Raw genomic sequence first — 27,270 nt, forward strand, 5'->3', positions numbered from 1 at the left:
ATCTTCCCGGGCCCCTTCTACTCTGCTTATCGAGAAGTGTTTCTTCAAACAAGACTTGCGTGTGAAAAGGAATAAAGCACAGAAAAAAAAAGATGCACGGCAAGCACTTTTTTGTTTTTTATTTGAAACATGAAACTTGAAATGTGCAGCCGGGGGTCTTCGGGGGGTCTTCGGGGAGTCCTCGCCCCAGCTAGCTGTCCCATCCCGTTCAATCTGCGGACGCGAGGGAAAGCATGGAAACGTCCAGCGCGCAACGCGCGGTCGCCGCCAGAGCCTGGCAGCAGGAAGGGCGGGCGGCGCCCGGGGTCACGGCGCCGACAGCGCGCGCAGGCCCAGCAGCGCGGCGAGCAGCAGCGCGAGCGGGGGCGCGGGCGCGGCGCCGGGGGCGCGCAGGCAGGCGGCGTATGCGTCGAAGGCCACCTCGCGCAGCGCGCACACGTGCTCGGCGCGGCAGGCCTCGTCGCAGGCCCGCGCGTCGTAGCTGACCGAGTTGTAGACGTAGTAGCGCTGCAGCGCCGCCTGGTCGCGGGCGATGCGGTCCAGCGCCGCCTGCATGGAGTGGGCGCCCGCGTCCCGCACCTCGTAGGCCTTGGTCAGCCGGTACTCGAGCTCCCAGCGCGGCGTCCCCAGCTCGTTTGCCTGGCTCAGGTTCACGAAGTAGGTCACCATGTCCTGAGGAGGGGGTGCGGGGCGGACCGGCCATGAGTAGCTGCGGGGTCCCCCTGCACCTCTCATTGATCCCAGATTCTTATACACACACACACATACTTTTTTAAAAGATACTGAGATTCTGTGAATGTTACATTAAAAATATAAGGAACCCAGATTCTTTATGGCCATAATAATGAGGGCTTTTAGTTATTGATCATTTACTATCAGGCGTGCTTGGCACACAGCCTCTGGTTGAACTGCCCCGGAAACTGCACTTATTACCCCCACAGAAGAGAAATCGGAGGCCTAAGGAGGTTAGTTCACTTGGCCAGGGTCCTACATCTGCTAAGTGGCAGGGGTAGGATTGGAATCCAGGTTGTTGACCCCAAGACTTGTGCATTTTTTGCCCCACTAAGCTCCTGAGCACATAAAAGATGCTCAGTAAATATCTGTAGATGAATGGATAAAAAGCAACATAAAAGGTGTGGTGTAATCCACGGGCAAAGTGACCTGTCTGGCTGAGAAAGATTGTAAAACTGTAGTTGATGAGGGCTTGGGATACACCCCAGAGCCCCTAGGACTCAGGTCCACCTTCAGTATTAGAATCTGGAAGGGCTTTTTTCTCCAACACTTTCCAGTTAAATTTGTGGACCTGCCTCAAATTTGTGGACTGGAGTTGGGGAAGGAGGAGCAGCAGTGCATGGTGGGCAGCTGTGTGCCAGACACATTTCATGATTTCATTTAGTTCTCTCCTAACTCTCTAAGGTATGTATTGCCATTCCCACTGTACTTATGAAGCAACTGCAGCACAGACAGATCAAACAGCTCGTGAGTGGTGGGGCCAAGATTCAAACCCAGGAGAAGGGTGTAGGGCAAGGGCGGTTCTCCTTGCTCAGATCCTGAGTGTCCATGTAGACAACAGCCCACACCCTTAAAACTCCTCAGGTCCCTTCTTTATCTACGTGTTATGCCCTAGAATCAAGGGCCTACTTCTCTCATCCAGTCCCTGCTTTAAATGTTCTCTAGAGGCTCTCAGCTCCCAAATGAAATCTCTGTCCCTGCCTCTTTCTGGAACTCCATCTGCAGCACCCAGTTACCTCTTCAGCATTTTCACTCAGATGCCATTTAGACATTTCAAAGTTGCCAGGCCCAAAGCCAGAGTTCTAATCCTCTCTCCAAAATCCATTCTCCCTACAGTTATCCCATCACAGTAAACAGCATCTTCATCCTTCCAGGTGCTCAGGCCAAAAACCTTGGAGTCTTCCTCGACTCCTCTTTCTCTCACACCCAACACCCAATCCACTGGCAAAGCCTGTCTGTTCTGCCTTCAGAAGACACCCAGAATATGACAATTCTCACCCCACCACTACCACTCTGTCCAAGTCACCACCTCTCAGCAGGTTATGTAGTCACTCACCCCTAACTGCTCCCCGCTTGTGCCCTAATCCCCCCTCCCACACCCCAACAACCTGTACTCTGCACAGCAGACACAGTGACACAGTGGTTTTATACAATTCTAAGTCAGTTTCTGCTGCAGCCCCTCCAAATCCAGAACTCTCTTCATGGCCTACCTGACCTGACCTGGTCCCCTCCGGCTGTGCCCTGGCCTTCCACTCCAGCTGCACCAGCCTCCTTGCTCCTCCCCTAACACACCAGGCACAGTCCCATCCCAGGGCCTTGACTTGCTGTTCCCTCCTCCGTGCTCTCTCAGTTTACTCAGAACTCTGCTCACAAGTCACCGTCTCGGTCACATTTGATACTTTCCCCGCTCTATCTAACCAGCACACACACACTCCTACCCGTTACCCCCCTGCTTTGTTTTCCCCTTAGCACTTCTCTGCACAGCAAACTTAATTTCCCTTATATATTTTCAGTGGCCTCTTCTAAGAATGTCAGCTCCAGGAGAGCAGGGACTTTGTCTTAATTTATTCCCTTAGTTATCTCCTGAACTTAGAACAGGGCATGGCACAGAGCAGAAGCTTATTACATTTTGTTGAATAAATGAAGAAAAAATATTTTTTGCAATTTCAACAGTCACATGCACATCCCGGTTGGTGAGGGGTTGTTCCACGTGTTAGAGGTCTGCTGCAGCTGGAGCCTAGCTAGAGGCAGGCAGTGGACCTGAGGTCAGAATCTGAAAGACCTTGAACTAGGCCAAGGAGATACCCTTGAGGGCACTGGGGAGCCATTGAAGTTTTCAGCATGAAAAAGACAAGATGGGGAAGCCAACTTGGCCCAATGGATAGGACGTCCACCTACCACATGGGAGGTCTGCGGTTCCCAGGCCTCCTTGACCCGTGTGGAGCTGGCCCACGCGCACTGCTGATGCGCACAAGGAGTGCCCTGCCACGCAGGCGTGTCCCCTGCATAGGGGAGCCCCAAGCGCAAGGAGTGCACCCCGTAAGGAGAGCCGCCCGGCGTGAAAGAAAGTGCAGCCTAACCAAGAATAGCGCCACACACATGGAGAGCTGACACAAGATGACAAACACAGCAAATGGACACAGAGGGCAGACAACTGGGGCGGGGGGGAAGGGGAGAGAAACAAATAAAAAATAAGTCTTTAAAAAAAAGGTGAAAGCAGTGCTTTAGAAAGATTAATTCCTCCTGTAGTGCATAGCATGTGGGCTACAGCAGGCAGGGCTGGAGCCAAAGAGACCCGTGGCAGTGACCCAGGGCAAAGGGAGATTTGGGGAAAGAATAGATCTGACTTGGAGGCAGGATTTGGAGGTGGCTCCAGAGTTCTAAACCTGAGCTCTAGAAGGGTAGAAGTAAGTTGACCTTCCTGAAGCTCATAAGCAGTAGTGGTTGGACAAGCTGGGAAAGAGAGGGGAGGCAGTGAGGCGTTCAGCTCGCCCTCCACCCCCCTGCCCTCGCCCCCGCAGGCCCAGGCTCCTGACCTGCAGGTTCAGGGTGGCCCGGTCGTATTCGAACACCCGGATGCCCGGATTGTTGGCCCCGTTGACCACTCCAGGTAATGTGGTTTTCCAGGGGGTGACTCCAGGTGTGAGGAACATGACGCTGATGGGGGCACCTTTCAGAAGAGAGAGGGGACTGAGAGAGGCTGGCGGGAAAGACGGAGGTGGGGCTCGCAGCCCGCCCCCCAGGCGAGTACCTGCATCGTCATAGAACATCCGGAAGCTGTCCGTGTGGTGGTGCCCAAAGAACTGCCCCGCGATGACCCGATGGTGCTTCCGGACCACCTCCAGGTACCTCTCGTTGAAAGCCTGCCGGAACCACGCCTTGTTCCGCGTCTTCTCAAAGAACCCCGGGGGCACATGGCCAATAATGTACACCTGCAAGGACGGAGTGCCCGGGTTGCTCAGAGATGCCCTCCCCGCCCTCTCATTTCTCTCTCTCAAAAGCTGCCCATCGCCCGAAAGGCAGCAGGCAGGCTCAAATGGATCGTCCCCCTTGAGTCCCTCCCTCCTTCCCTCCCCGGCAGATTCAGGCATTCTCTCCACGCCAGCAGTGAATATACCACACAGTTTCCCACCTCTGTGCCTTCTTTGCCCTGGAGTGCCCTTCTCATTTTCACTTCTGTAAGTCCTACCCATACTTCAAATCCTAGCTCTAAGTGCACCTCCTCCATGAAGGCTTCCTAACCAAAGGATCCTCACAGAGACCTCGGGCATTGTAAGTAAACTGTGCTTGCCTGGTTGTGCAGCACCAACTGGGAAGTAATGTGTGTTCATGTTTTAATGTTCCTCAGTTCACTCAGCTAACAATACCTGGGCACTTGTACCCATTGCAGGAGGTAGAACAAGGAGAATTGAGAGCATAAGCTTTGGAGTCGAAGTGCAGCAAAAGCAGATGTGTCTCAAGCAATTGAGCTCCCACCTACCACATAGGAGGTCCCTGGTTTGGTTCCCAGTGCCTCCTAAAGAAGACAGCGAGCTGGTGTGACAGGCAGGGACAGCAAACTGAAGCAACAAGATGATGCAACAGGAGACACATGAAGAAAAAACATAATGAGAGACGCAACAAAGCAAGGAGCAGAGTGTCCCAGTGCCTCCTAAAGATGAGCAAGACAGTGTGCTGATGTGACAGGCAGGTGCAGGAAGTTGATACAATAAAATGATGCAACAAGAGACACATGAAAAAAGACATAATGAGAGATACAACAAAAGCAGGAAACAGAGGTAGCTCGAGTAATTAGGTTCCTCTGTCCGACATCGGAGGTCCTAGGTTCGGTTCCTGGTGCCTCAGGAAGATGAACAAACACAACAAGTTCAAAGAACTAGGGGATGGGGAGAAATAAATAAATAAAATATATCTTTTTTAAAAAAGTGAAGCATAGACATGAGTTTTGTGATTTAGGGCAAGTTATTTCACTTCTCTGAGCCCCATTTCCCTCAGATGGGGATCATAGTACCTACCTTGCAGTATTCCAGGGGTTAAATGAGATGATCCATGTAAAGCACTTAGCAACGTGCCTGATGCATAGTCCATGCTCAAAGCACCAGCCATAGGAAACCGCTGTGACATGCTGCTCTGTGCAGGGACTCAGGTAGATGAGACCCAGGGTAGGTTCTTCCGGAGCTGCCAGCCCAGCCAACCGAGAGAAGACAACCAAGGTCAGGGTTGTCACCTACCTGGTACCCCCTTGAGATCTAGCACACAAGTTTGGGCTGCAGCCATGGTGTGTGGCAGCAGTGGAAAGGGCACTGGACTTAGATTCTGGAGATGGGGTTCTAGTCTCAGCTCCACTACTTACTTTGTGACCTCAGAGCTGGCACGGCTCCTGGTAAGCCTCAGGGTCCTTATCTGCAGTGGGCTCCAGCAGCCCAGCCGCACAAGGCTGCTATGAAGGTGGGAGAAACCTACTCCTGGTGCCAGGCTGATGAAGGACCCTCTGCGACGTGGGCATCTCGGGTTGGGAGGGTGAGCGTGTGCCAAGGCGAGAGACTTGTTTGGGAAGTGATCCCAGAGAGGGAAGAGGAGGCATCAGGGGCCCTTACCATTTCCCCAGCCCGGGATGCATTGGTCAGCACCTCTTCCAGCCACTGGAACTGCTGGCCAGGGTCGGCCATGCCGGCCGTCTGCTCGTTGTTGGTATAGTACAGATTGGTGTTGAGGACCACAACTTGTCCAGCCATGCTCGGCCCTTGCAACTTCTCAGAATAGAAGGCACCTAGGGCATCACAGCCGGGGAGAAGCCTGATGGGTCCTCCTGCCTCTGGACAGACATGCCTCTGCCCTGCTCCGCCTCACTCTCCCACCCTCTCCTTCCCTTGCAGGAGAGGTAGGGTGAACAACCAGTATTCCCAGAGGAGTGGGGTCAGTATGGGCAGGGTAACCAAAGGCTCCGGAGCCAGGCTTCCTAGCTCACATCTTGGCTCTAACACGTATCACTTGTGCAACTAGGGAACGTTACTTGACCGCCCTGTGTCTCCGCTTCCTCCTCTATACAATGGGAATTACAGTGGTGTATGTCTGCCCCTTCAGATTCTCTGTCAGTCCTTCTCCACCCAGCCTTGGTCCCCAAAGGCTGAAGTGGACTAAATCAAGGGGCTTCCGTGCCTGTGGGCTTCTGGTTGGCTTTGACCAATAAGGAGCCTCAGCAGCAGGAGGCTGAAGGAAGGGAAATGAGTGGAGACAGAGTCACCTTGAGCTGGCTGAGACTCTAGACCAGTGTTTCTCAACTGAGTGATTGTTCCCCTCCCTACTCTGAGGACATTTGGAAACATCCGGAGTCATTTTTGCTTTGACACAACTGGGAAGTGTTACTGGCATCTAGTGGGTAGAGACCAGGGATGTGGCTAAACATCCTACAATGCATAGGACAGCCCCACAACAGGAATTTATCTGCCCCAAAATGTCCGTGGTGCTGAGTTTGAGGAACCCTGTTCTTAACCAGAGGCCAGTGCTCCTTTCTAGGGTCGTTGTACGGGGTCTCGTAACATGCTGAGAGGGGTACTCAATATTGGCTACGTAGGACTGTATAACACAGTAAGCCCTATTGTAGACAATGGACTATAGTTTATAGTACAAGAATGTTCTTTCATGAATTATTACAAATATACAACACTAAGTCACGGTGTTACTAATAAGGTGGTATATGGAAAAAAAGTACACCTAGTATAAACTATGGATGCTAATTAATAGTACAATTTTAATATTTTTCAGCAATTGTAATAAAGGTAATGAATTTTTTAAAAATTAGCAAAATGACAAAAAAGTGCTATCATCAATTGTAACAAATATTCCCCACCAAAGCAAGGTGTTGGTGGTGGGATGGTGCATGGAAAATCCTGTCTTTTATGCATGACTGGTCTATAAACCCAAACTTCTCGAATAAATAAATAACTCTTGGCTGTTGTGGTCATCATTGCTGCCATGGGATTAAAAGCAAGGGCTTTAGGGTCATCTCTGGATCCTGCTCCCAAGTCTACCTCTTCCAAACTGTATGACTTTGACCGAGCGACTCAATACCATTAAGCCTCAGTCTCCTTATCTGTAAAGTGGGGATAAAATTAGTACCTATTTCATGGAGTTGTGAAGGCAAAATTAAGTCAGAGATTGGCATGTAGTAAGTATGCCTTACAGCAGCAAATGTTGCTAGTACCTTCTTTGAAGAGAGCGATGGATTCATTGCTGAGCCAGGGTCTCCACATTTCTGCTACCTGATTGTAGATATTGTTGTTCCCTGCTGGAAACTGGTTTTTGGGGTGAAAATCATGATTTCCCAAAGCAGCATAGACTTTAGTATCTAGGAAGTTGAGGAGAAATATCAAAATATATATACTAGAGTATATACTAGAGGAAGAGCAATAGCACAGGTGAGGAAAATACAAAGATAAACATAAAACCACATTTGATAGAGTCCAGTTGACCTTTGCTCAGACCTCGGGAAGGAAGAGCAGTAAGTTCCCTGATCCCTGTGCCTAACCCCATTCCTGGCAGAAAGTTTCCTGATGAGATGATGAGAAGGAGAAAACTAGAAAGTTTAAATAATCCTCATGGCATTAGCAGCCACTTGGTAATTTAGAGTTCCTTGTTCTTATCAATTCCCAATCCATCTGGTTCACTTCCGGATGACCTCCAGAGTTTCACTCATTCATGCATTCAACAAATATTTACTGAGCACATACTATGTGTCAACATGTAGAGCTGGAACCTGGTCCCAGTTCCAGAGGCCTTGCAGGACAGTCGGGGTGATAGGCATGGTGTAATTAGATGTGTGAGGGCTGTAAAAAAGAGAAGGGCCACTTGCCATGGGCATGTATTACACAAAGTGGAGAGAGGTCCCAGGAGGCCTCCCTGAGCATGTGGCTGGTGAATGAGACCTGGAGGGGGACAAGGGTCCATTTGACTTGTTTCTTCCTCCAGACAAATCTCATGCCTACTTTTATTTGATGCTCTGTGCTCAGTACATAGAAGGTGCTCAATAAATATTTGGCAATGAACAAAAACTCCCCCTGAGCTCAGGACAAGGCTTGTATGAACCAAGGGGTGGGGCTTCAATGCCCTAATGACGTGGCCCAATTAAAGCCCTAATCATAACTTAATCATGCCCAGGAATAGGCCAGATTTCAAATATAATCCAATATCTATTTTTGGAATTCATAACTATATCAAATTGCTACAGAGTCCATGGAACAAAAAAGGTTAAGAACCTCTGATCCTCAACCACCTGCTCAGGCAGCTAAACCACAATCCCTGTAACAATCAGCCGAGAATAGCAAGGTCTTAGTAACTGGCGACTTCCCGTTTCCAACTTCAGGTCAACCAGAGAAAGACAAATAAGCTCCCCTAACCAACTACATAGGATGCGTCACTTCTAGTTAGCCTGCCTCCAGCTTCCCCATGCCAACAGCCGCCAATCGAGGTAAACCAAAAATCTTCCCCTTTTTCCACTATAAAGTTTTCCCATTCCTCTGCCTGCCATTGAGGATCTGCCCAATGCAAATGATGGTGGCGGACTCCCATGCTATAAAAAGCTCTGAATACATAGTCTTCATATATTCTCATTTGGATGTCCTTCATTTCTTTCCACACTTGTTCGCCGCCATGTCCCCTGTGCTATGGTGACTCACCATAGTAGGTGCCAAATAAATATTTGTTAACTAACTAAATAAATGAATGGGTTACCTTACTTCATCTTTATAATACTCCTTTTATGATAAGGGACAATGATTTTTCTCATTTTACATAGGAAGAAACTGAGTCTTAAAGGAGATTAACCAGCTAGAACATGGCAGAGGTAGAAATGGGACCCAGATTTGTTTGATTTGTCTGCCTGTGTTCCCAAGCACTGGGCCCTGCTAGAGAGGCAGGGACCAGTGTTGAGAACAACTGTCATTAGTAATAAAGGTGGGATGTGGCAAGAAGGGCCCTTGCCATGAAATCTAAAATCTCATGTTTCAGTCTCTTCCTTCTCTCAAACAAGTTGCTTGACCTCTTTATGCTTCAGCTCATTCATCAATGAAATGGGGAATGTTCTGCTTGATCTGTGTTATCTACTCAAATAAAATAATACCTTGTTTTATCTCTTCCAATTTATTCTCATTTTACCATCTCTAAAATTGGGTTGTGTCTTTCCATTGAGGCCTTCAGAAAGTAAGGTGTCCTACTTTAAGTGGCTGCTTTTTTTCTTAGTGACACACAAAATAATGATGCATCTTACTGTCTGTAGCATCTTGATATTAGGAAATTCAATAAATGTACAAGTGTGGTATAGGTTATAAAACCATATACTTTATATTTGTATGTTAAATCTTAAAGTATTTTCTTACTTTCTTGTGGCACTTTGATATTGCCTATGAATTCCAAAAATAGATATTAGATTATGCTTGTAAACTGGTCTGTCCCTCCAGGCATATCAGATTATATTGGATTCAGAAGTTTCACTTTTACTTAAATTAAATGATGATTAAGGCTTTGACTGGGCCACGTCAGTAGGATGTTGCAGCCATACCCACTTGGTGGGCAGGGACTCACAGTGAAAAGACACGGCAGAGAGCAGAGTGTGGAGTTTTTAATGCTGGAGCCTGGGAAGTAAGCACACGAAGGAGCAGAAAGAAGGCTCAGTTAGACACGGCAGAGGCCCTGGGAAGAGAGACAAGCCATTCACCTGATAGTCCACAGCTGGCCTTGTAGAGAAAGCAGAGCAGCTGAGCCTGGTGAGACGCAAACCCCGGAATGAGAGGAACCTAAGAAGCCTGAACCCTTGCAGACAGCAGTCATCTTACTCCAACACGTAGCAATAGACTTTGGTAAGGGAGGTAACTTGCCCTTAATGGTCTGGTAACTGCAAGCTTCTACCCCAAACAAATACCCTTTATAAAAACCAACCAATTTTTTGTGTTTGCATCAGCAGCCCTTTGGCTTACTAATACACCCATTATTTCACTTTTATCCCAGAAGCCCCATGTGGAGCAGCAAAAAGAGTGCTCAAAGTTAGGTGGGAGTTTGAGTCCCACCTTAGGCACTGGCTAGTTTTGAACCACAGGTTCTTTATCTGTAAACTGGTATCAATAATATTGTATTACCTGGTGGGAAGGAGGGGCATAGTATCTTGGTTTGACCCTAATAGTGACTTCTGCTAAAAGATGAATTGGTCCAAGCCTTGGGTTGAGTTGGGTTGAGTTGGGTGGGCCAGAAGCATTCATGCATCTCTCTGCATGAATTGATTTACCTTGAGGGTCAAGGGGTGGAAGAAAGGAGGTTGCTTCCAGGACAAATATGGGAGGGTGACAACAGCTAGGCCAGCCCTGGCACTCCACCCTTGCTGTGGGACCTACAGCAGTTTACTTGGCCCAAGGCTCATCAGTAAAATTGAGACGATAATAATGGCTTTCTCTAGAATGATCGTAATGATAAATAAGCTAAAGTATGTAAAATTTTTAAAGCAATGCCTACATTTAACATTCAATATATTTAGTTATGGGGAGAAGTGGACTTGGCCCAATGGATAGGGCGTCCACCTACCACATGGGAGGTCCGTGGTTCGAACCCCGGGCCTCCTTGACCCGTGTGGAGCTGGCCCATGCACAGTGCATATGTGCGTGAGGAGTGCCATGCCACGCAGGGGTGTCTCCCACGTAGGGGAGCCCCATGCGCAAGGAGTGCATCCCATAAGGAGAGCAGCCCTGCGTGAAAGAAAGTGCAGCCTGCCCAAGAATGGCACCACACACATGGAGAGTTGACACAACAAGATGACACAACAAAAAGAGACACAGATTCCCGGTGCCGCTGATAAGGATAGAAGTGGTCACAGAAGAACACGCAGAGAGTGGACAGAAAGAGCAGACAACTGGTAGGCAGGGGGTAAGGGGAGAGAAATAAATAAAAAATAAATCTTTAAAAAAAAAATATATATATATATATTTAGTTATGGCTGCTGCAGTTTTTATTCCTTTTTTTCTCCCCCACCCTCTGTTTTTACTCATTTTTATTACCATTATTCCATAACTGAGTCCTGTGGATTAAGTCAAATAAAATGGCCACCTGCCCCAGGGTATTGCTGAGAGGAAACCCGTCTCAGAAAAAACACAATTGACTTGTAAGGTCTTTCCCAGAAAATGAAAGTACCCTACCGGTTGCTAATAAGCAACACCTGGTGATAAAACTAGTTTGAGTCCAGTAGAGATACCATATCAAAAGGGGTAAGCACACCATACTATCAATGCATATCTGCTCCCCATTTTGTAAGACCCTCTATGTAAAATGAAACTTAATGCCAGCCATTCAGAACATCTCCTCACTTGCTTCCACGTTCACCCTATATGACCTTCCCCTTTCCACTCCCTCGGCGGAGTTCCCATCTACTTTCTGAATGGGATCCTGCCCCATTCATGAATTGCTCAATATAAAGCTGTAAGATCCTAAATTTACTGACATTGAAAAGTTTTTAATCAACATCCATGACTAGGACCTTCAGAAGGAGCAGCCAATAGGCTGCTTGTAGGAGTCACCAGCTTCCAACCTGTAAGCCTGATTCAGCCCCAGGACCTTGTAGTTGACACAGCCTGTTTAAAAATATTTTCAAAAATTAACACCAGGCTGGTCAACCAAGATGGCAGCATGCGACATTCCAGGTTTCCTTCTCCCACAGAATCTTTGAACAGATAGCAAAAATTGGCAGAGCCAACTTCCTCAAAACTAGGGAAAACAAGTAAGAGGGTTGCAGTAACTGGATGAGTGCCAAATCAAGAAGAGAGAGAGGAGAAGGCTGTGGCACCCTGGTCGGCCCTTTTCCACCCTCTCTGTAGAGTGGATGGAGCAAGCCTGTGCTCCCATTGTGGGTCCCTGGCCTCGGAAACACTTAGGAACAGCACCGGCTGCAAGTCAGCATCTCCCCAAGGCCCAGGCAGCTGGGATGGCTTGAGGGAGATGGAAGCCAACTCTGGGGCCAGAGCAGGACTGGCCCAGGAACGACATCTCTATATAACTATAGAGGCTTTCAGATGGGGCTGTGAGGCTGATGCTAAATGTAGGAGCAGAAGGCAGAGAAATATCAGGCACTGTCGTATACTTGACTCTGTGAGCACCCACAGGCTGATGAGATAGCATGCTCCTTGCAGGGTTGTTGGGAGGGAAAGAAAATGATAGTTGTGCATGCCAGGACACCACCTGGTCGACAGCAGGCAGCGGTCAGTGGATGAAGGTCATTACTCTTGATCTTCCAGCTGTCATTTCCTGACTGCCAGGTACTTCCTGGGGTCCAGGGAGTGCTATGGGAGGGACCAGTCTTAGAGTCTTACCTGGAAAGACCTCTCTGATGAGCTTGGTCAGACGTTCCACGATTTCCAGCACGGCGACCTCTCCCAGCCGCTCATTGGGCACGTGAGGCGTGTCATCCCTGCAAAACAAAACACCCCAGACCAGTTTGGTGCAGGCAACTTGGGGAACAGCACAAGAAAAGGAGGGGAAGGCTCTGGAGGGGGGAGAGAGCTTGTGGAAATGGTCATTTTCAGGGAAACTGGCCAGGCAGGAGCTGGGAGTCCAACTCCAGGACAGAGTTCAAATTCGGACTCTGCCCTTTACCTGCTGTGGGTCCCTGGGCTGGTTGCTTAACCTCTCTGGGACTCCATTAGCTCATCTGTAAATAGGAATAATAATGGTATCTACTCAGAGTTTTTGTGAGACTTCAATAAAAGAGGGGAAAGTGTGTACATATATATATACAGATAATGTAGTAAGAGTGGCTGCAAGGCTGTAATTACTAATACTATTTTGGTTATTTAGAGAGGGAAGCTCTGGAGTTCCCACCCCATCGGCAAGCTCCCAGGGAGCTCAGCATTGAGAAGTCTTCTCTGAACACTGCCCCTTTCCCCTGGGTTTCTAAGGAGCTTGGAGTTAGTTTCAAAGGATGGAGTTCAATCAACTTTGGGGAAGTGCCACCATCTTATCCCCAATTTGGCTGACCTAGATTCCTGGATCCACCTTAGAACTGCTTGGCAAGGTAGGAGGGCAAGGGGAGGAGAATGGTGGAGGGTAAGGTTTGGGGATGGGTGGGAGCCCCGCCAATCTAGATCCTGAGGTCTCTCTGCACCAGGCACTAACCCAGGGGAGTTAATGAGCTTAATAGCAACAGAGCTACCAGCAGCCCACAGTAGCTCACCTTGTGCACAGAACCCAGATCCACTCATTTGTTCCTCATAATAACCCTACAGCATAGGTTCTATTGTTTTCTCCATTTTGCAGAGAAGGAAACCAAGGCACAGAGGCATCAAGAATTCTGCCTATGGGTATACAGCTAGGATCTGAACCCAGTCAGCCTGGCTCCAGAGTTCACGCTCGCACCCATTACATCCTACTGCATGGCTGACGCCCTCGTTAGGGACCGTCTAGGGACAGGCCAGGAATCCAAAGACATTGGAAAAATGCCATATTTTTTCCTAGTTTGGAGCATCTGATTCTGTCTATAGAATATCCCAAGGACTGCAGCTCTCCCAGAGAAGTCAAATTTCTTAGAAACTGAAGAATTATAAAGCATAATGCCATACACCTCTGCAAGGTCCCAGAGATTTCCCAGAAAAGTCAGGTACCTGTTGAAGGATCATAAGTTTCCCGAAGTGGCCACCTTTCCCAGATGGAGCACATCTCACGAGTTTTACATGTTTCTCTGAGAGTCCCCTTCTCAGAGGCTTCAGGGCTCCCCCAGCAAGACCCTCAGGAGCAGGTGAGGGGGTGTCCAGGGTCTTGGCTAAGGCGCATGCTCTGCTTGGATTGATTCCTAAGCCCAGGAAGCCAGGGCCGTCGGCCCCTCCTGAGACACTGTCTCATCTCTTAAGTGTCCAGCCTTGTCCTCCCCACTGCCGGCCACAGCCCACCCATTTGAGGGTCCTTATGGTCCCTCCATGTCACACTCAGTGACAGCTGGGGGGTCGCGGGTTTGATCCTGGCTTACAGAGAATCCACTGAGGCCTTCCTCACCAGCTCCCCTGGTCCACCTCTTCCTGTAGGAAGCTGTCCCCAACCCTGCCACGCTGGGTCAGGGACTCCACGAGGTTCCCACATCCTCCTGGGTGACCCTCTCTCCTCCTCCCTGGGACGTAACAGTCAGTGGGCTTTTCTGTATCGCCCCCAGTACTGTGAGCTCCTTGAAGGCAAGTCTGGTCTCCATCACCTCAGTGTGCCCAAGGTCTACCCCAGGGCTGAGCACCAGACCGGTCAACCTACCACGCGAGGGTGGAAGGGAGAGAGCACGCGAGCAAAGGGGTACCCCGTGAGTGATAGGGAAGGCAGGTTCTGAGGACAGCTGAGGGGCTTGCAGCAGCACCCTTGCGTGAGAAGCAGTAATCACCCCTCAAGCTGCTCCCAGGCACGGCAGTGCTCTGCCCACAGAGTCTTCCTGGGGCACTGGGCACTTGGCCCCATCGCTGAACCACTTTCCAACTTCCATACCTTCTTCCCTTCCTGCATCTGGATCTCTAGGGCTTGGAGTCCCTCAATCCCTGAGGGAATGGCTCCCACGCTTGTCCCCCAGCTGAAAATCCAGGCCTTGGCCATGACCATGACCCCAGCCTCAGCGAGAGCTCTGTTCAAGGAGTCGAGGGCATCTTGGAATTAGCCAGACCCAGACCCCAGGGTCTCTGGGAGAGTTATTTATCTCCTTTGAGCTACAGGTCTCTTCTCTCTAAAATAGGGCTAAAGGAAATAGTGTGGGCAGAGAGCCTGACTGGCACGTGGCACACAGCGCGTGCCCGCTGAAGGGTAGCCACTGTCGTGACTGCTCTCACCCAGTCCAGAGAATGAAGTCTGGCTGCGGCTCAATCTCCTTCATGGCGTAGATGGAGGAGTTGATGAGGGCCCAAGGAGAATCGCACAGGTAGTCACCCCAGGGGCCTGCATTGCGTACTGGCTGGGAGCCGGCCGATGGGCACACCTGGAGGGGGTCTTCTGATACCTTGTAGTCAGGATCGAGGTGCAGGTCAGAGACGTGCCAGAACTTCCCTGCAGGGAAAAAGAGACCCTCCCTCAGTGCTGCTCTCTCTGAGCCAGGCTGGGGAGGAAGTCTGGGAACCCAGGGCAGAGGAGAGGGGCCTGTACAGCAGGAGGAAGCCGCCTCTGGTTGCCCAGGGTTCAGAGAAGAACCTACCCGGAGGCAGTGAGTATAGCAGAAGACCACAGGCTTGTTCTGTCCCTGACCTGCTCGGTGACCTTTGGTGAAACCTTTTCCTTCTCCATACTTCTGTGTCCCATCAGAAGCACCAGGCGCTTGGCTGTGTGGTTTGCAAGGACCCTTCTGAGACAGGTTAGTATAGTGAAAGGGGGAAGGTGGCTGGACCTCCAGACCTGCTGAGATTTTTACCTCGACCGGGAGGTCCCAGTTGGGACTCTTTCCTGGGCTGAGGGGAGGCCCTGGATATTCCAGACAGGTCTCACCATTGGCCTGCACCTAACATCTGGAGCCCTTCCCGAAGCATTAGCAAGGGGGAGGAATAATTAATACCGTAGCTTAAAAGGTGACCACACAACCCAAAAAGCCTGCTCTCTCTGCCTAGAGGAGCTCACATCAAATCTTGGTATTTCCATCCTTCTCTCCCATTTCTCAGCAAGCTCTGTTCTTTTTCCCCATTTCCCAATAAATTCTTTTTACTGGCCTACCTAAACTGGCATGTTCTTAAATCCTTTTAAGAACCTAGAGGCATCCAACACTTCCCCGGCTTCACTTTGGGGTCCAGCATTCTAAGCAGAGGGCTTGTTTTAGAACAAAAGCAGAAGAGTGAAGGATCTAAGCACCCAGGCTCTGGAGCCACATACTAGCTGTGTGACCTTGGGCAAGGTATTGCTCAGTGAGTCTCTCTGAACTATATCCTCTCACGCTCCAGGGAAATAAGTGCAAAACTCTGACCTGGAAGAAAACCTACCCACCATATGAGTTGTAAGATGTTGCCAAGTAATACCAGCAAAAACCTGGGGAATATGTGTAGCAATGGAGTCTAAGGGTACTAGACCAGAGAAGGAGGAATGTAATTTCAGATTAGGCTGAATTTCTCTTATGAGTGTACTTGCTAGCAATTCTGGATTCAGGGTAGCAGCTCAAGTGGCTGGGAGTGGACCTCTTTGCTCAAGTGGTTGAAGGAAACCTGGACTCAGCTCTGAAGGTGAGCCTGAGATAACAAAAACCTCTTGGCACAATAGGGAAAGGAATCCAAAGAAGCCGGTGAGATGGAGTGGATTTATCATGTGTATCAGCACAGGGCCTGGCCTGATACAAATAGTTCCAGTGACTGCTTACTGAAGGAGGGTGGAACAGGTTTCACCTCTGCCCTAAATCCTGCAGTGCCGGCTTTGACGGAGTGAGACCAGGCGCTGGGATTTCCTCACCTTTCATCATTGCTGTCACTTCTTCCTCCATTTCCTGTCAGAGCCTAGAGCCAACCCCACCCCGCCCCGCCCCCAGTTCCACCTAGGAAGCCGGGCCTGGGCGGGGAAGGCCAGACTTCCTCTTGGCTTTCAGGGTTGCAGAGCCAGGGCCCTGCCCAAGCCACAGGATGGCTCCCGGACAGGCACAGAGGGTAAAGTCTGGCCGCAGCAGCCTCCCCCCACCCCCTTGACCTTTTCTTCCCAGATTAAGCTTTTGAAAGGATTCAAAACTTGTTCACACTGTGGTGCAAATGATTAAGCAAATCCTTATCCTTCCCAAATGCATTGCTCAATCATCCTTACCACAGCCCAGCTGAGGTATTGATCACTATCTTCATTTTACAGATAAGGAAACTGAGGCTCAAAGGTTTACAAGCCTGTGATCACACGGCAAATGGTGTGTGTGTGGGGGGGTCTTTTGGCTCCAGATGGACTCCCAGGGAGATATGGTTTCTAAAAGGATAAAGCAGTGTCTTTTTGTTTTAGATATATCTCTTATAGACAAACTATGCCTGCATTTTTGTTTTTTACCCAAGCTGAGAGTGTCTATAGTGGGATTTAACCTCTTTAGACATATTGTGATTGCTAATATATTTGAAAATATTCCTGAAGAAGCAAAACCTCAAACCAGAGTAAAGAAACATTAATTGCCCCATTTCAGTTTGTGGGCAGAGTTTAAGGGTTTTTCCAAGCCCCTGAACTGATAGTGTGCAGGGGGCATACCTGCTTCCAAGCCTAAGACCAGGCCGGCCAGGTTGGATGCAGTGAGAGCCCCTCTCTGGGGTTGTGGCCCTCACTTCCTCTGAGGCCCATGTGGAGAAGACTCCCCTGACTCGAGCAGGTTCCTTCTTGATTAGCCCCAAACACCAAGCTCTTCCATACCCTTGACTTCGGCCCAGAATTCAACAAACATTTCCCCACTCCAGAAACTTCTCATCTGATGACAGAGACTCAAGTGTCAGTTGTCAGTTTGTCTCTTCCTAGAAGATAAACTTGAAGCTCCTACCTGTGTTACCAGATTTTTGTCTAGGTTCTTGACCATGCTGCAGAAATGAATTTCAAGAGCACATCAGGTGAGTTAGGCAGTAATTTATTAAGGTAGGGAGGGAAGAGAAATGGGAGAAAATAACAGATCAGGGGTCCCAGGTAGAGAGGATGGGGCTGAAAAGTGATAAAGCGGGCTGATTTACAGATGATGATGCCCCATAATAGATTATAAATGCCCAGGTTTTACCTGTATGGTGACCAAGGCAGAGGAGAAAATGGTGAGAGCAGGGTGCAGAGGGCAGGAACAGGGGTCCAAAGGCAAGAGCGAGTTCAGGCCTTGTGCCCTCTTTTTGAGCCATTCTTCCACCCTTTGCTAATGGCAGGGGAGGAGTTCAGCTGTTTGCTGTTTTGATTGATTACCCCACCCATCAGCCCCCCAGGAGGGTCCAATGATAAAGTCCTTGGGGAATATCCTGGGCTTCTCCTGGCTTCTGGAGGAAATCTTGTTCTGAGCGGCAGAATCTTGTGGGGAGAGAGGGGGGCCTTCCAGCAGCCATCTTGGTGTTACTGATGGCCACGTGGACTTCTTGCCAGGTTCCAGACCCATCTATTGATTCCATATCTTACTAGCCGGCTTCAACTTCAGTTCTAGCTTGTGTATAGAACTCCTACCCCTCCCAGGAGGTCATTTTCTAGTGACCTGTGTGTGTCCACAGGCCTGGTTACAAGAGGCTTTGCATGGTCTTCCCACAAGTCGCCACACAACTGCTTCCTCCTCAGGCCTCAGCCCACAGGTCACCTCCTCAGAGAAGCCTTCCCTGACCACCTTACCTCAAGAAGCACTCCCCCTCGCCCCCACCTGGTCACTCTTTATGGCCTTCCTCCAGTCTCTTCCACTCTCACATTTGAAATTATCTTGTGGAAGATGCACAATTTTCTAGCCCCTGAGGGAACACCTACCTTAGGAGGTGTGGGGAGGATGGTTAGTTTAATAAGCACTCACAGAAAGTTAGCAAGGTCCCAGGCCCTTTGCAGGCTTATCCCATTTCCTTCTTGCAGTCATGGTGTGAGGTGGGGATTTTTCTGCCCATTTTACAGATAAGGGAACTGAGACTCAAATTCGCAATGTTGTCATGCCTGTTAACTCGGAGCCACCAGAAGGTGGCTGTTATGCTCCATATGTCACCCATGAAAGAATGGGAGCCACAGGCTTCTGTGGAATTGATGGCAGACTGTGAGGGCCCCAGGCCCCCCTCCAAAGGACTTGAGCTCTAACTAGCATGTCATGGAGAAGCGACAGCAGAAGGACTCAGGATGGGAAAGTGGGAGATCTGGTTTCTGATCTAAGCTCTTGCATGTTTTGCCCGAGGGACATTGGCAAGTCACTTGGCCTCCCGGATTCTGAGGGTGTTTGAAGAGAGTGAACGTGAAAGGGCTGGTAGAGCTTAACACACCGACTGTTGCCAGCAGCCACCGCTGGGGGCCCGCAGTGAGACTGGGTGGGGCTGGAGAACCCCGCCCTCGTGGTTTTCACCCTTTAGACCAGTGCAGATGCCCGGCCCATGGGTCTTTTTAAATTGGAGTCTGACCCCCGAGTCTGAGGTGGGCCTCTAACACCCAGGGGATGCCAGTGCTGCTGGGCCACAAGCCACGTCCAGGTGTTACATATTCGCCCTGCTCGACTCTTTTACATTAAGAAAGCATTCATGTATTACTTGAGTTTTTTAAAAAAGGTTTACCAAGCTCAGCTGTGATTACTGTTCTTTATTGAAAACACGAATAAATGTAGCATCAAACAAGAGTTGAGGGGAGCAGATTTGGCCCAACGGATAGGGTGTCTGCCTACCACCACATGGGAGGTCCAGGGTTCAAACCCCGGGCCTCCTTGATCCATGTGGAGCTGGCCCGTGCACAAGGAGTGCCATGCCACGCAGGGGTGGCCCCCGCATAGGGGAGCCCCACGCGCAAGGAATGTGCCCCATAAGGAGAGCTGCCCCGTGCGAAAAAAAAAGTGCAGCCTGCCCAGGAGCGGCACTGCATGCACAGAGAGCTGATGCAGCAAGATGACGCAACAAAAAGAGACACAGATTCCCGGTGCCTCTGACAAGAATACAGCGGACACAGAAAAACATGCAGCGAATGGACACAGAGAGCAGACAACTGGGGGTGGAGGGCGAGAAAGGGAGAGAAATAAAAAAAAAAAAAAATCTTTAAAAAAAAAAAAGAGTTGAGGGCACAGACCCAGGTTGGATGTCCAGCCGTGTGAACAAGGGTAATTTACCCTGTGCCTCAGCTTCCTCGTCTGTAAAGTAGGGTAATAGTTCTCCCAACCTCTCCGGGTAGAGAATGAAAATGAGCTAACATGAGATAACGCGCAACTGCGCAGGAAACAGGGAGCAGCCGTTACTCCTCACTTGGTCCCTGGAGGATTGTGCAAGTTCCCCTTTCACCGCAGGAGGGAGATGTGGGGTCACTGGGGCCAGAGTGGCAGTGGCCGCACCCAGGACCGCCCTGCCCCAGCCTGGCGCTGCTCTCTTCTGCAGGTGAGCTGTGGGGCTGTGACATTTGGAGCGGAACGAAGTGAAGACAGGTCCTGTCTCCCCGAGTGGTCCCAGTTGGGCGGAGAGCCGGTGAGCACAGCGTGCCCTCTAGGTTTACTTTTGAGACCTCAACTCTGCCCCCATCTCCAGGCAGGCAGACGGTCTCCTTCTTCCAAAGGCAGAGTTGCCAGGCCCACCTCTCCCCTGGGAAAGACTAGCACAGGGCCCAGGGCCCAGCAACTTTGCGAGGCCCATGGAAATGTATGAAACCTGAAAAGAGTTTTCATTGACACTCTACTCCTGCGGCCTCACGACATTATGAAGTACATTCTATTTTACATACCCATTTTACAGATGAGCAAACTAGCTCAGTGGCAGAACTGGGATTCATGTCAGGTCAGAACTGAAATGATTGCCCTGCCCTTTACTCTGCCATTAGCTAGTATTGTGACCTTAGATATTAAAGCAATAATGGCCCCTTAAACTTTTATAGCGCTTTACAGTGTACATGTATTATCTCAGTTATCACATTTCATCTGTCCTCTGCTATCATCCTTATTTTATAGACAGTGAAATAGAAGCTCAAAGTCACATAGTTATTAAAAGGCAAAACTAGGAGCAGAACTGTGGGTTGTGTTCAAAGGGCACCCAGGAAATTTGGGATCAGATAGGACTTGTTTTGAATCCTGGCTCCTCCGTACAGGCAGCGGAACCTGAGCAAGGGACTGTCCCTGGCTGAGCCTCGGTTTCCTCATTGGAAAATGGGGCTTATCATGCCTGGAGCAAAGGAGTCATGTGGAGGCGAGTCTTCATACACATTCCCTGCGCCATATGGTTGGGCCTCAGTTTCCTCAAGTGTAAGGTGAGAGAATGAAAAAATGTCCTCTGAGGCCCTGTCCTTTCTAGCACACTAACTGATACCCTGACGTTTGTCTGGCATTTCATATGACCCACACCACAGAGTGATCTTGGTCCCCAATCCAATCTTTTGCTATTGACACTCAGCAATAAACCCCAAAGCATTTTAACTGGAATTCCTCCTCTGTAAACTAAGGCCTCCAAAACACCTGGGCTTCATTTGTTAAAAACGTGTCTCGGATTCCTTTCCTCACCACAGCTCCACGCTGTAGATGGAATTATCCCATTTTACAGAAGCAGAATCAAGGCCCAGGCCACACAAGGCAGGGGCTGGCCTTGCCCTCCCCTGGCTGGTCTGGTTCCTTCAGCCAAGGCCTGGCCTTGAGGGAACTTGTCTATTTCTCTGCAATTAGAAGCTGAGGAGTAAGTGCCGCCCTGCTTAGGGTCCTTGGGGGAGGCTTAGGAGCCCCACCCATGCTCTTGGCTAAGGAAGGTGGAGGCAGAAGCTCTGCTAATGCAAAGCAGGGATGATTTAATGTCTCAAAGTACTTGCGCACTTCAGGAAGAGACGCAGAGCCTAAAAAAATTTACAGGGCAGAAGCAAGTCTTTTAAAATTTAATTTTGTTTTTTAAATTCTAGACATATACATTCCAGAAAGTTTGGAGAAAAGGGGAAATTAGTACCTGTGAAACCCACCATCTCAAGAGGCTAGTGAAAGGAAGGATGCCTAAGGCAACCAAGCACAGACTGTCCTGCCACTTCCTGGCTCTGGGCTCTTAGGCAAGTGACAGGGCCTTTCTGAGCCTCGTTTTCCTTATCTGCAAAATGGGTGTAATAATAATAGTTCCTACCTCCTGGGAGCTGTAAAAATCAAATGAGTTGTTTTTTATTTTTCCATGTTTCATATGAGTTTTAAAAGAACAGTGGATGTCAAGTACCTAGATCCAAGTCTGGCCTATCTCAAGTTCTCAATGAATAAATGTTAGCTTTTCTTAACTATTTTCCTTAGTTATTTTTTTACTTAACATTATTTTATAAACAGAGCAGAGTTGTACAGTTTAGGTTCAAATCCAAATTCAGACACTTACTAGCTGTGTGACCCTGGGCTAGTTACCTAAACTCCCTGAAGGCTCAGTTTCCTTGTTTGTAAACCCAGGATGGTAATCTCTACTCCACAAGGCTGTTGTGAGGGTATTTATATTAAAATACTGTATGTAGAAATTCTGGCAGCCCCTGGCACATAATAAGTACTTAATGAATGTTGTGTATTGTTTTCTATTTTTCTGTATTATCTTGAAATTTTTCCACCAGATAGTTATACCATAATTTGCTCAGCTATTCCACTATTGGAAGCAATTTTTCACTGTTTTAAACAAAGCTGTAATGAACATTTGTGTGCATGGTGGGAGGATTCTTTTTAATCACTAACAGTCTGGGTTGAGGGTACCCATTGGCATTTGAGTTTCTAAGGAAACATATTAAAGGTGAAAGAATGTGCAGGGAAAGAGTCTTTCAGTCATTGCCAAGCCTCCAGTCTCTGGCAGAGACTCCTGGGGGGGAGCTGGGGCACCAGTGCCCTGGGTGGGAGGAGGACTGCTGCTCTCAGCCTTCTCTGGAGCTGGTTACCCCTGCAGGGAATGACACACTCCCGTCAGGGCTTGTCCCAGATGTCACAACTTTTCCGTCTGAGTCCTTCCCAGCTATGTCACTGAGGTTTCCTGAGGATGCTCAGTCATTGCTAAGGCTCCCAGCTGCTCTTGGGTACAGTCTGAAAAAGTAAACTGACCACAGGGTGCCTGAAGGCCACTGACTCTTTGGATTCCAGCTTGGGAGAAATGAGCGCCACAGGGGCAAGCAGCGAGAACGGCCCTGAGCCAGTCCTTTTCCCATTCTGGACCTCAGTTTCTGCAGCTTAGAGAAAGGGTGTTGGATCATCTCTAGGGTCCCATTTAAAGGACCCCAGAAAAGGAGAGTCTAGAATCTTAAGGCACACCACAGGTCCAGCCCACCTGCTGGTTTCTCTCGAAGTGTACAGAGATCTGGCAGGCACCTCAAGCTGGACAGGTCCCAAACTGAACTGTTCTCCTTCCGCATCTCAGTCGTCCCTATCTCAGCAAAAGGCAGCCCCATCCTTCCAGATGCTGAAACTAAAAGCCTTGGTGGTGCCACTGATTCCTCTGTCTCTCACCCATGATCTGTAGCAAAGCTTGTCCAGAATCAGACCATTTCCCATCACCCCAGTCTGAGCCCCCATCCTCTCTTTACCCTCCCTGCATTATCACCTCCTCACTGATTTTGCTGCGTCTCCACTAGGGCCACCAACCGTTCCAGTTTGCCCGGACACAAGGGAGTGCCTAGGGCATGGGACTTTCTGTGCTAAAACCAGGAGGGGTTGGGCACCTTCCTTTATCCCATTAGTGTCTTCTCAACGCAGCGGGATTCTTTCAAACATCCATAAATCAGATCACGACACCCTTCTTGCTAAAACCTGCTGACGACTCCCATTTCACCCTTAAATTGTCTAAGAGCCCTCCATGAGCGGACGCCTGCCCGGCCTCCCCACTATCCCGCTGGCCTCATCCCCACAGCTGCCCCCCTTGCCACTCTGCCCCAGCCACGCTGGCTTCTTTGCTGTTCCCTGCATACATCACCTACACGCCCACCTCTGCACCTGTGCACTTTCTGTCTCTCTCACAGGAATGTTCTTACCTGGATGCCCACGTGGCTCGTGGCTCTCTCCCTTACCACGTCGGGTGTCTACTCAAATGTCACTTTGTTAGAGAGCTCTTCCCTGACCACCCAGTAAACACCCACACTGACACACTCCCACCCCCTTACTCTGCTTGTTATTCTCCATAACACTTATTGCCCCTTGGCATACTATATATTTTTCTTGTTTCTCCCCTTAACAGGATGCTTCATGAGAAAAGGGACTTCCTTTGTTTCCTTCTCTGCCATATCCCTGGGGCCTAGAATGGGCATGGTGCACAGAAAGTCCTCAAGCAATAACTGTGCAAGGGAGTCATGAATCTTTCCTGCCACCTTTTTACTCTACCAACCTGCTGGCTCTTATGTACCCAGACCTCTCTGCAAAGTCATCGTCCCTCCCCTGGCCAGCTGGCACCCCACTTAGACTCTTCACGCTCAAATAGCACCAACCGAACCCCCACTGGCTCTCCCCGCCCTGCCTCCCTGCCCTGGTTGCTATTTCTAGCAGGACTCTCAGCTCTCACAGCAACTTCCAGCAGGCCTGGATCTGAGTTCACAGAACAAAGACATCAGGCGTTCCCAGTGCCGTACCTGGCTCAGCCTTGGCGACTCCCCAGGGGGCCAGGAAAATCAGCAGTCCAAGCAGTCTCATCCCCCGGCTCACCTCCGCGACAGAGCCGCGAGAGCAGGAGCTGCGGTGCCTGATCCTCCAGGAGCTGTCGTTCAGGCCTGGTGGTGGCTGCTTGCCTAAGCAGAACTTCCAGTCTCGTTACTGGCCTTTCAAGTCATCCAGGTTACCAGGCCCCTCTGCCTTTCCTCCTTTGCCCAGCAGGGTGTAAGCTGGGTTTGCTGAAGAGGCCCGGGCCAGGTCAGAAGGCAGGACTTCGGACTCAAGTGGAAAGCAGCACCTACCTGTTCTGCAGCTTCCACAGAACATTTCAATCCCAGCCAGCAACTGCAATCTCCGGGAAACTTTCCCAACCTCAACTATAGAGAAGCAAATACCATCCACTTCCAAAATTTTTACATTGCTCCATCCCAGCAGAACAAGCAGTATAAAATGGCTTAGCTTTGCCATCAAAGGAACTTAACTGCTAGTTGGAGCTCAAGATGCTTGAGCACAAACTGAAGAGTAAGAGTCAGGGAACCTTACCCCAGGGAAATGGTGGTGACCAAGGACAGGCCCTGCCCTCAAAAGGCTCAAAAAAGAGGGAGAGATGGGAAGCGGATTTGGCCCAACAGATAGAGCATCCACCTACCACATGGGAGTCCCCGGTTCAAACCCCGGGCCTCCTTGACCCATGTGGAGCTGGCCCATGCGCAGTGCTGATACGCGCAAGGAGTGCCGTGCCACGCAGGGGTGTCCCCCACGTAGGGGAGCCCCACGCGCAAGGAGTGCGCCCCGTAAGGAGAGCCGCCCAGCGCGAAAGAAAGTGCAGCCTGTCCAGGAATGGCACCGCCCACACTTCCCGTGCCGCTGATGACAACAGAAGCGGACAAAGAAACAAGACACAGCAAATAGACACAGAGAACAGACAACCAGGGGAGGGGGGGAGTAAATAAATAAATAAATCTTAAAAAATAAAATAAAATAAAGCAGTGTGACTTTTCTTGCCTCTGAGCCTATGGCCTGGTTCATAAGCGCTAGCCGGTATCTAGAGCACAACCAGGTGTCCGGAACACAGCCCATGGGACTGGTGGGGAAGGGGGGTGGGCTAGGAGTCTGGCTCCCTGGGAGCTGAACAGGGTGTTGGCAGCATCTAGGCTTGAAACTGGAATGAGAGGGCTCTGCGGGGCATAGGAACTCCTTACAACCCCTCCCAGGGCTGCTAGAGTCCCAGGCAGCTTTGGGCTGGATGCAGGGGCTTCTTTTTTTTTTTTTAAAGATTTATTTTTATTTATTTAATTCCCCTCCCCTCCCCCGGTTGTCTGTTTTCTGTGTCTTTTTGCTGCGTCTTGTTTCTTTGTCCGCTTCTGTTGTCGTCAGCGGCACGGGAAGTGTGGGCGGCGCCATTCCTTGGCAGGCTGCTCCCTCCTTCGGGCTGGGCGCGGCTCTCCTTATGGGGTGCACTCCTTGCGCGTGGGGCTCCCCTACGCGGGGGACACCCCTGCGTGGCACGGCACTCCTTGCGCGCATCAGCAGTGCGCATGGGCCAGCTCCACACGGGTCAAGGAGGCCCGGGGCTTGAAGTGGGGCTTCTTTTAAACCCCGCACGTTCCCATGGTGTCCCCAGAGGGCACCTACCAGTAACCCGTAAGACGCTTCTGTGCAAGTAGAAAAAGGCACCTTTCCAGGCCTTCGTGTGAATTAGCAAAAGGCACCCCCCTCCCAGGCAGACACGGGAGGGTCTGGGAGCAAAGCCAGGGGGTTGCAGCCCCCACGCAGACCCTCTGCCCCAGTGGCGGGGGTGTTTTTCCAGGCTTGGCCTGACCAGCTTGATGTGTCTGTATTAGGTCTGTCAGAAGAGGTAAGCAGGGCAGAGAAATCCAGACAGTCAGGGCTTTGCCATCTTAAGCACAAAACAGCCCTTCTTCTTCAAATTGCCCAAAGCGTTCATTTGACTTGTCACAACTGTCATGTCCAGGAAATCCCCACTGCTCTCAGGAGAAAAGCAAGTTGTGTAAAAGCTGACAGGAAACAAGCACTCTTGGTGGTTGTGCTGCAGCCTTTCCGTCCTACCACCTCAGCAGTGGGTGTTACACACCCTGGCAGCAACAGCGGTGGAGGTGGGGTTGGGGGCTGCTCCAGAGGGGCCTTCCGGGGCCTGTGACCTTTGCCATTCCTCATCTCAGAGCTTCTGGGAAGCTAGGCTGTGGCTGTGGTTGGCTTAGGGTTCAAGTCCACAGAGGGCCTTGTCCAAGAAGGTCAAGAAGGAGCCAGGACAGAATCCACGAATGCTGACATCTAGTCCAGTCTCTCTAAAGCAAAGGCACGTTGCTCTTTTACATTCGCTCATTCATTCATTTAACAAATATTTATCAAGCAGCCTCTGTGTGCTGGGTGCTGTGCCAGGTTCAATGATACAATGATGAAGAAAAGTAGTTTATAGTTTAATGACAGAGGCTTTATATATATTCATACCGATAAACGTAAAATTACAACTGTGATGTGTCCAGTTTGCATAAAATTACGACTGTGATGTGGCCAGTTTGCATGTCATTCTAAGGATTTCAAACTTCTCCCTTTATGGTTATGGTTATAGGAAGCCCCTGAAGGTTCCAGGGCATGGGAATCGCAAGATCATAGAAAAATTACTTGAATTTTCCCTTTTAGAAGCAGTGGCTGATCCAAAAGAATGAATCTCTAATAATGAAGTCTGGGTGAAGAACATTTTTGGGCAGAGAGGCCTCAGATTATACCATATAATAGTGTCATCTTAACTGAGCTTTTTGCAATGGTTGATCCTTAGAGAGCCCAGAGGGAAATCCTGAAATTGGCCACAACTGACAAACTCATCATGGTCAAATATTGACCTTTTTGTCCAGGAAGCCTGTCCCTGCTCCAGGGTTGCCTACCTATTTCTCCTTGTCACCCAGGTTCAAAACTACAGAATCAGTTCAGGGCTAGCACAGTTCCAGGCACTTAATAGGCACTGTTTTAGTTTCCTGGCTGCTAAAACAAATGCCACAATAGGTTGGCTCAACTACAGGAATTCACTGGCTCATGGTTTCAGAGGCTGGAGGGCTTGCTTCCTTCTGGGGTTGGTA

The 27,270-nt window shown here is 49.8% G+C and overlaps 1 protein-coding gene across 1 annotated transcript; it reads right to left on the reverse strand.

Moving 5' to 3' along the window:
* Positions 1–116: 116 nt before the first annotated feature.
* Positions 117–24,477, reverse strand: SMPDL3B (sphingomyelin phosphodiesterase acid like 3B). Its single transcript, XM_004455735.5, has 8 exons — positions 24,154–24,477; positions 14,838–15,051; positions 12,357–12,454; positions 7,217–7,360; positions 5,610–5,782; positions 3,764–3,944; positions 3,549–3,682; positions 117–672 (listed from the first exon to the last, which is right to left on the reverse strand). Exons 1-8 carry the CDS (start codon positions 24,212–24,214, stop codon positions 307–309), a joined length of 1,371 nt encoding a protein of 456 aa, XP_004455792.1. The 5' UTR covers positions 24,215–24,477; the 3' UTR covers positions 117–306.
* Positions 24,478–27,270: the final 2,793 nt, after the last annotated feature.

This window comes from Dasypus novemcinctus, chromosome 9 (genome assembly GCF_030445035.2).
Source record: "Dasypus novemcinctus isolate mDasNov1 chromosome 9, mDasNov1.1.hap2, whole genome shotgun sequence".
Lineage (NCBI taxonomy): Eukaryota > Metazoa > Chordata > Mammalia > Cingulata > Dasypodidae > Dasypus > Dasypus novemcinctus.

What these genes read in the sequence shown, in the direction of transcription:
- SMPDL3B (XM_004455735.5), bottom strand. Translation starts at nt 24,214, where the DNA reads ATGAGACTGCTTGGACTGCTGATTTTCCTGGCCCCCTGGGGAGTCGCC. An exon ending in AGTCGCCAAGGCTGAGCCAG is followed by an intron (nt 15,052 to 24,153) that starts GTACGGCACTGG and finishes TTTTCCCTGCAG; the next exon opens with GGAAGTTCTGGCACGTCTCT. An exon ending in CATCGCTCTCTTCAAAGAAG is followed by an intron (nt 5,783 to 7,216) that starts GTACTAGCAACA and finishes GTGATGCCCTAG; the next exon opens with GTGCCTTCTATTCTGAGAAG.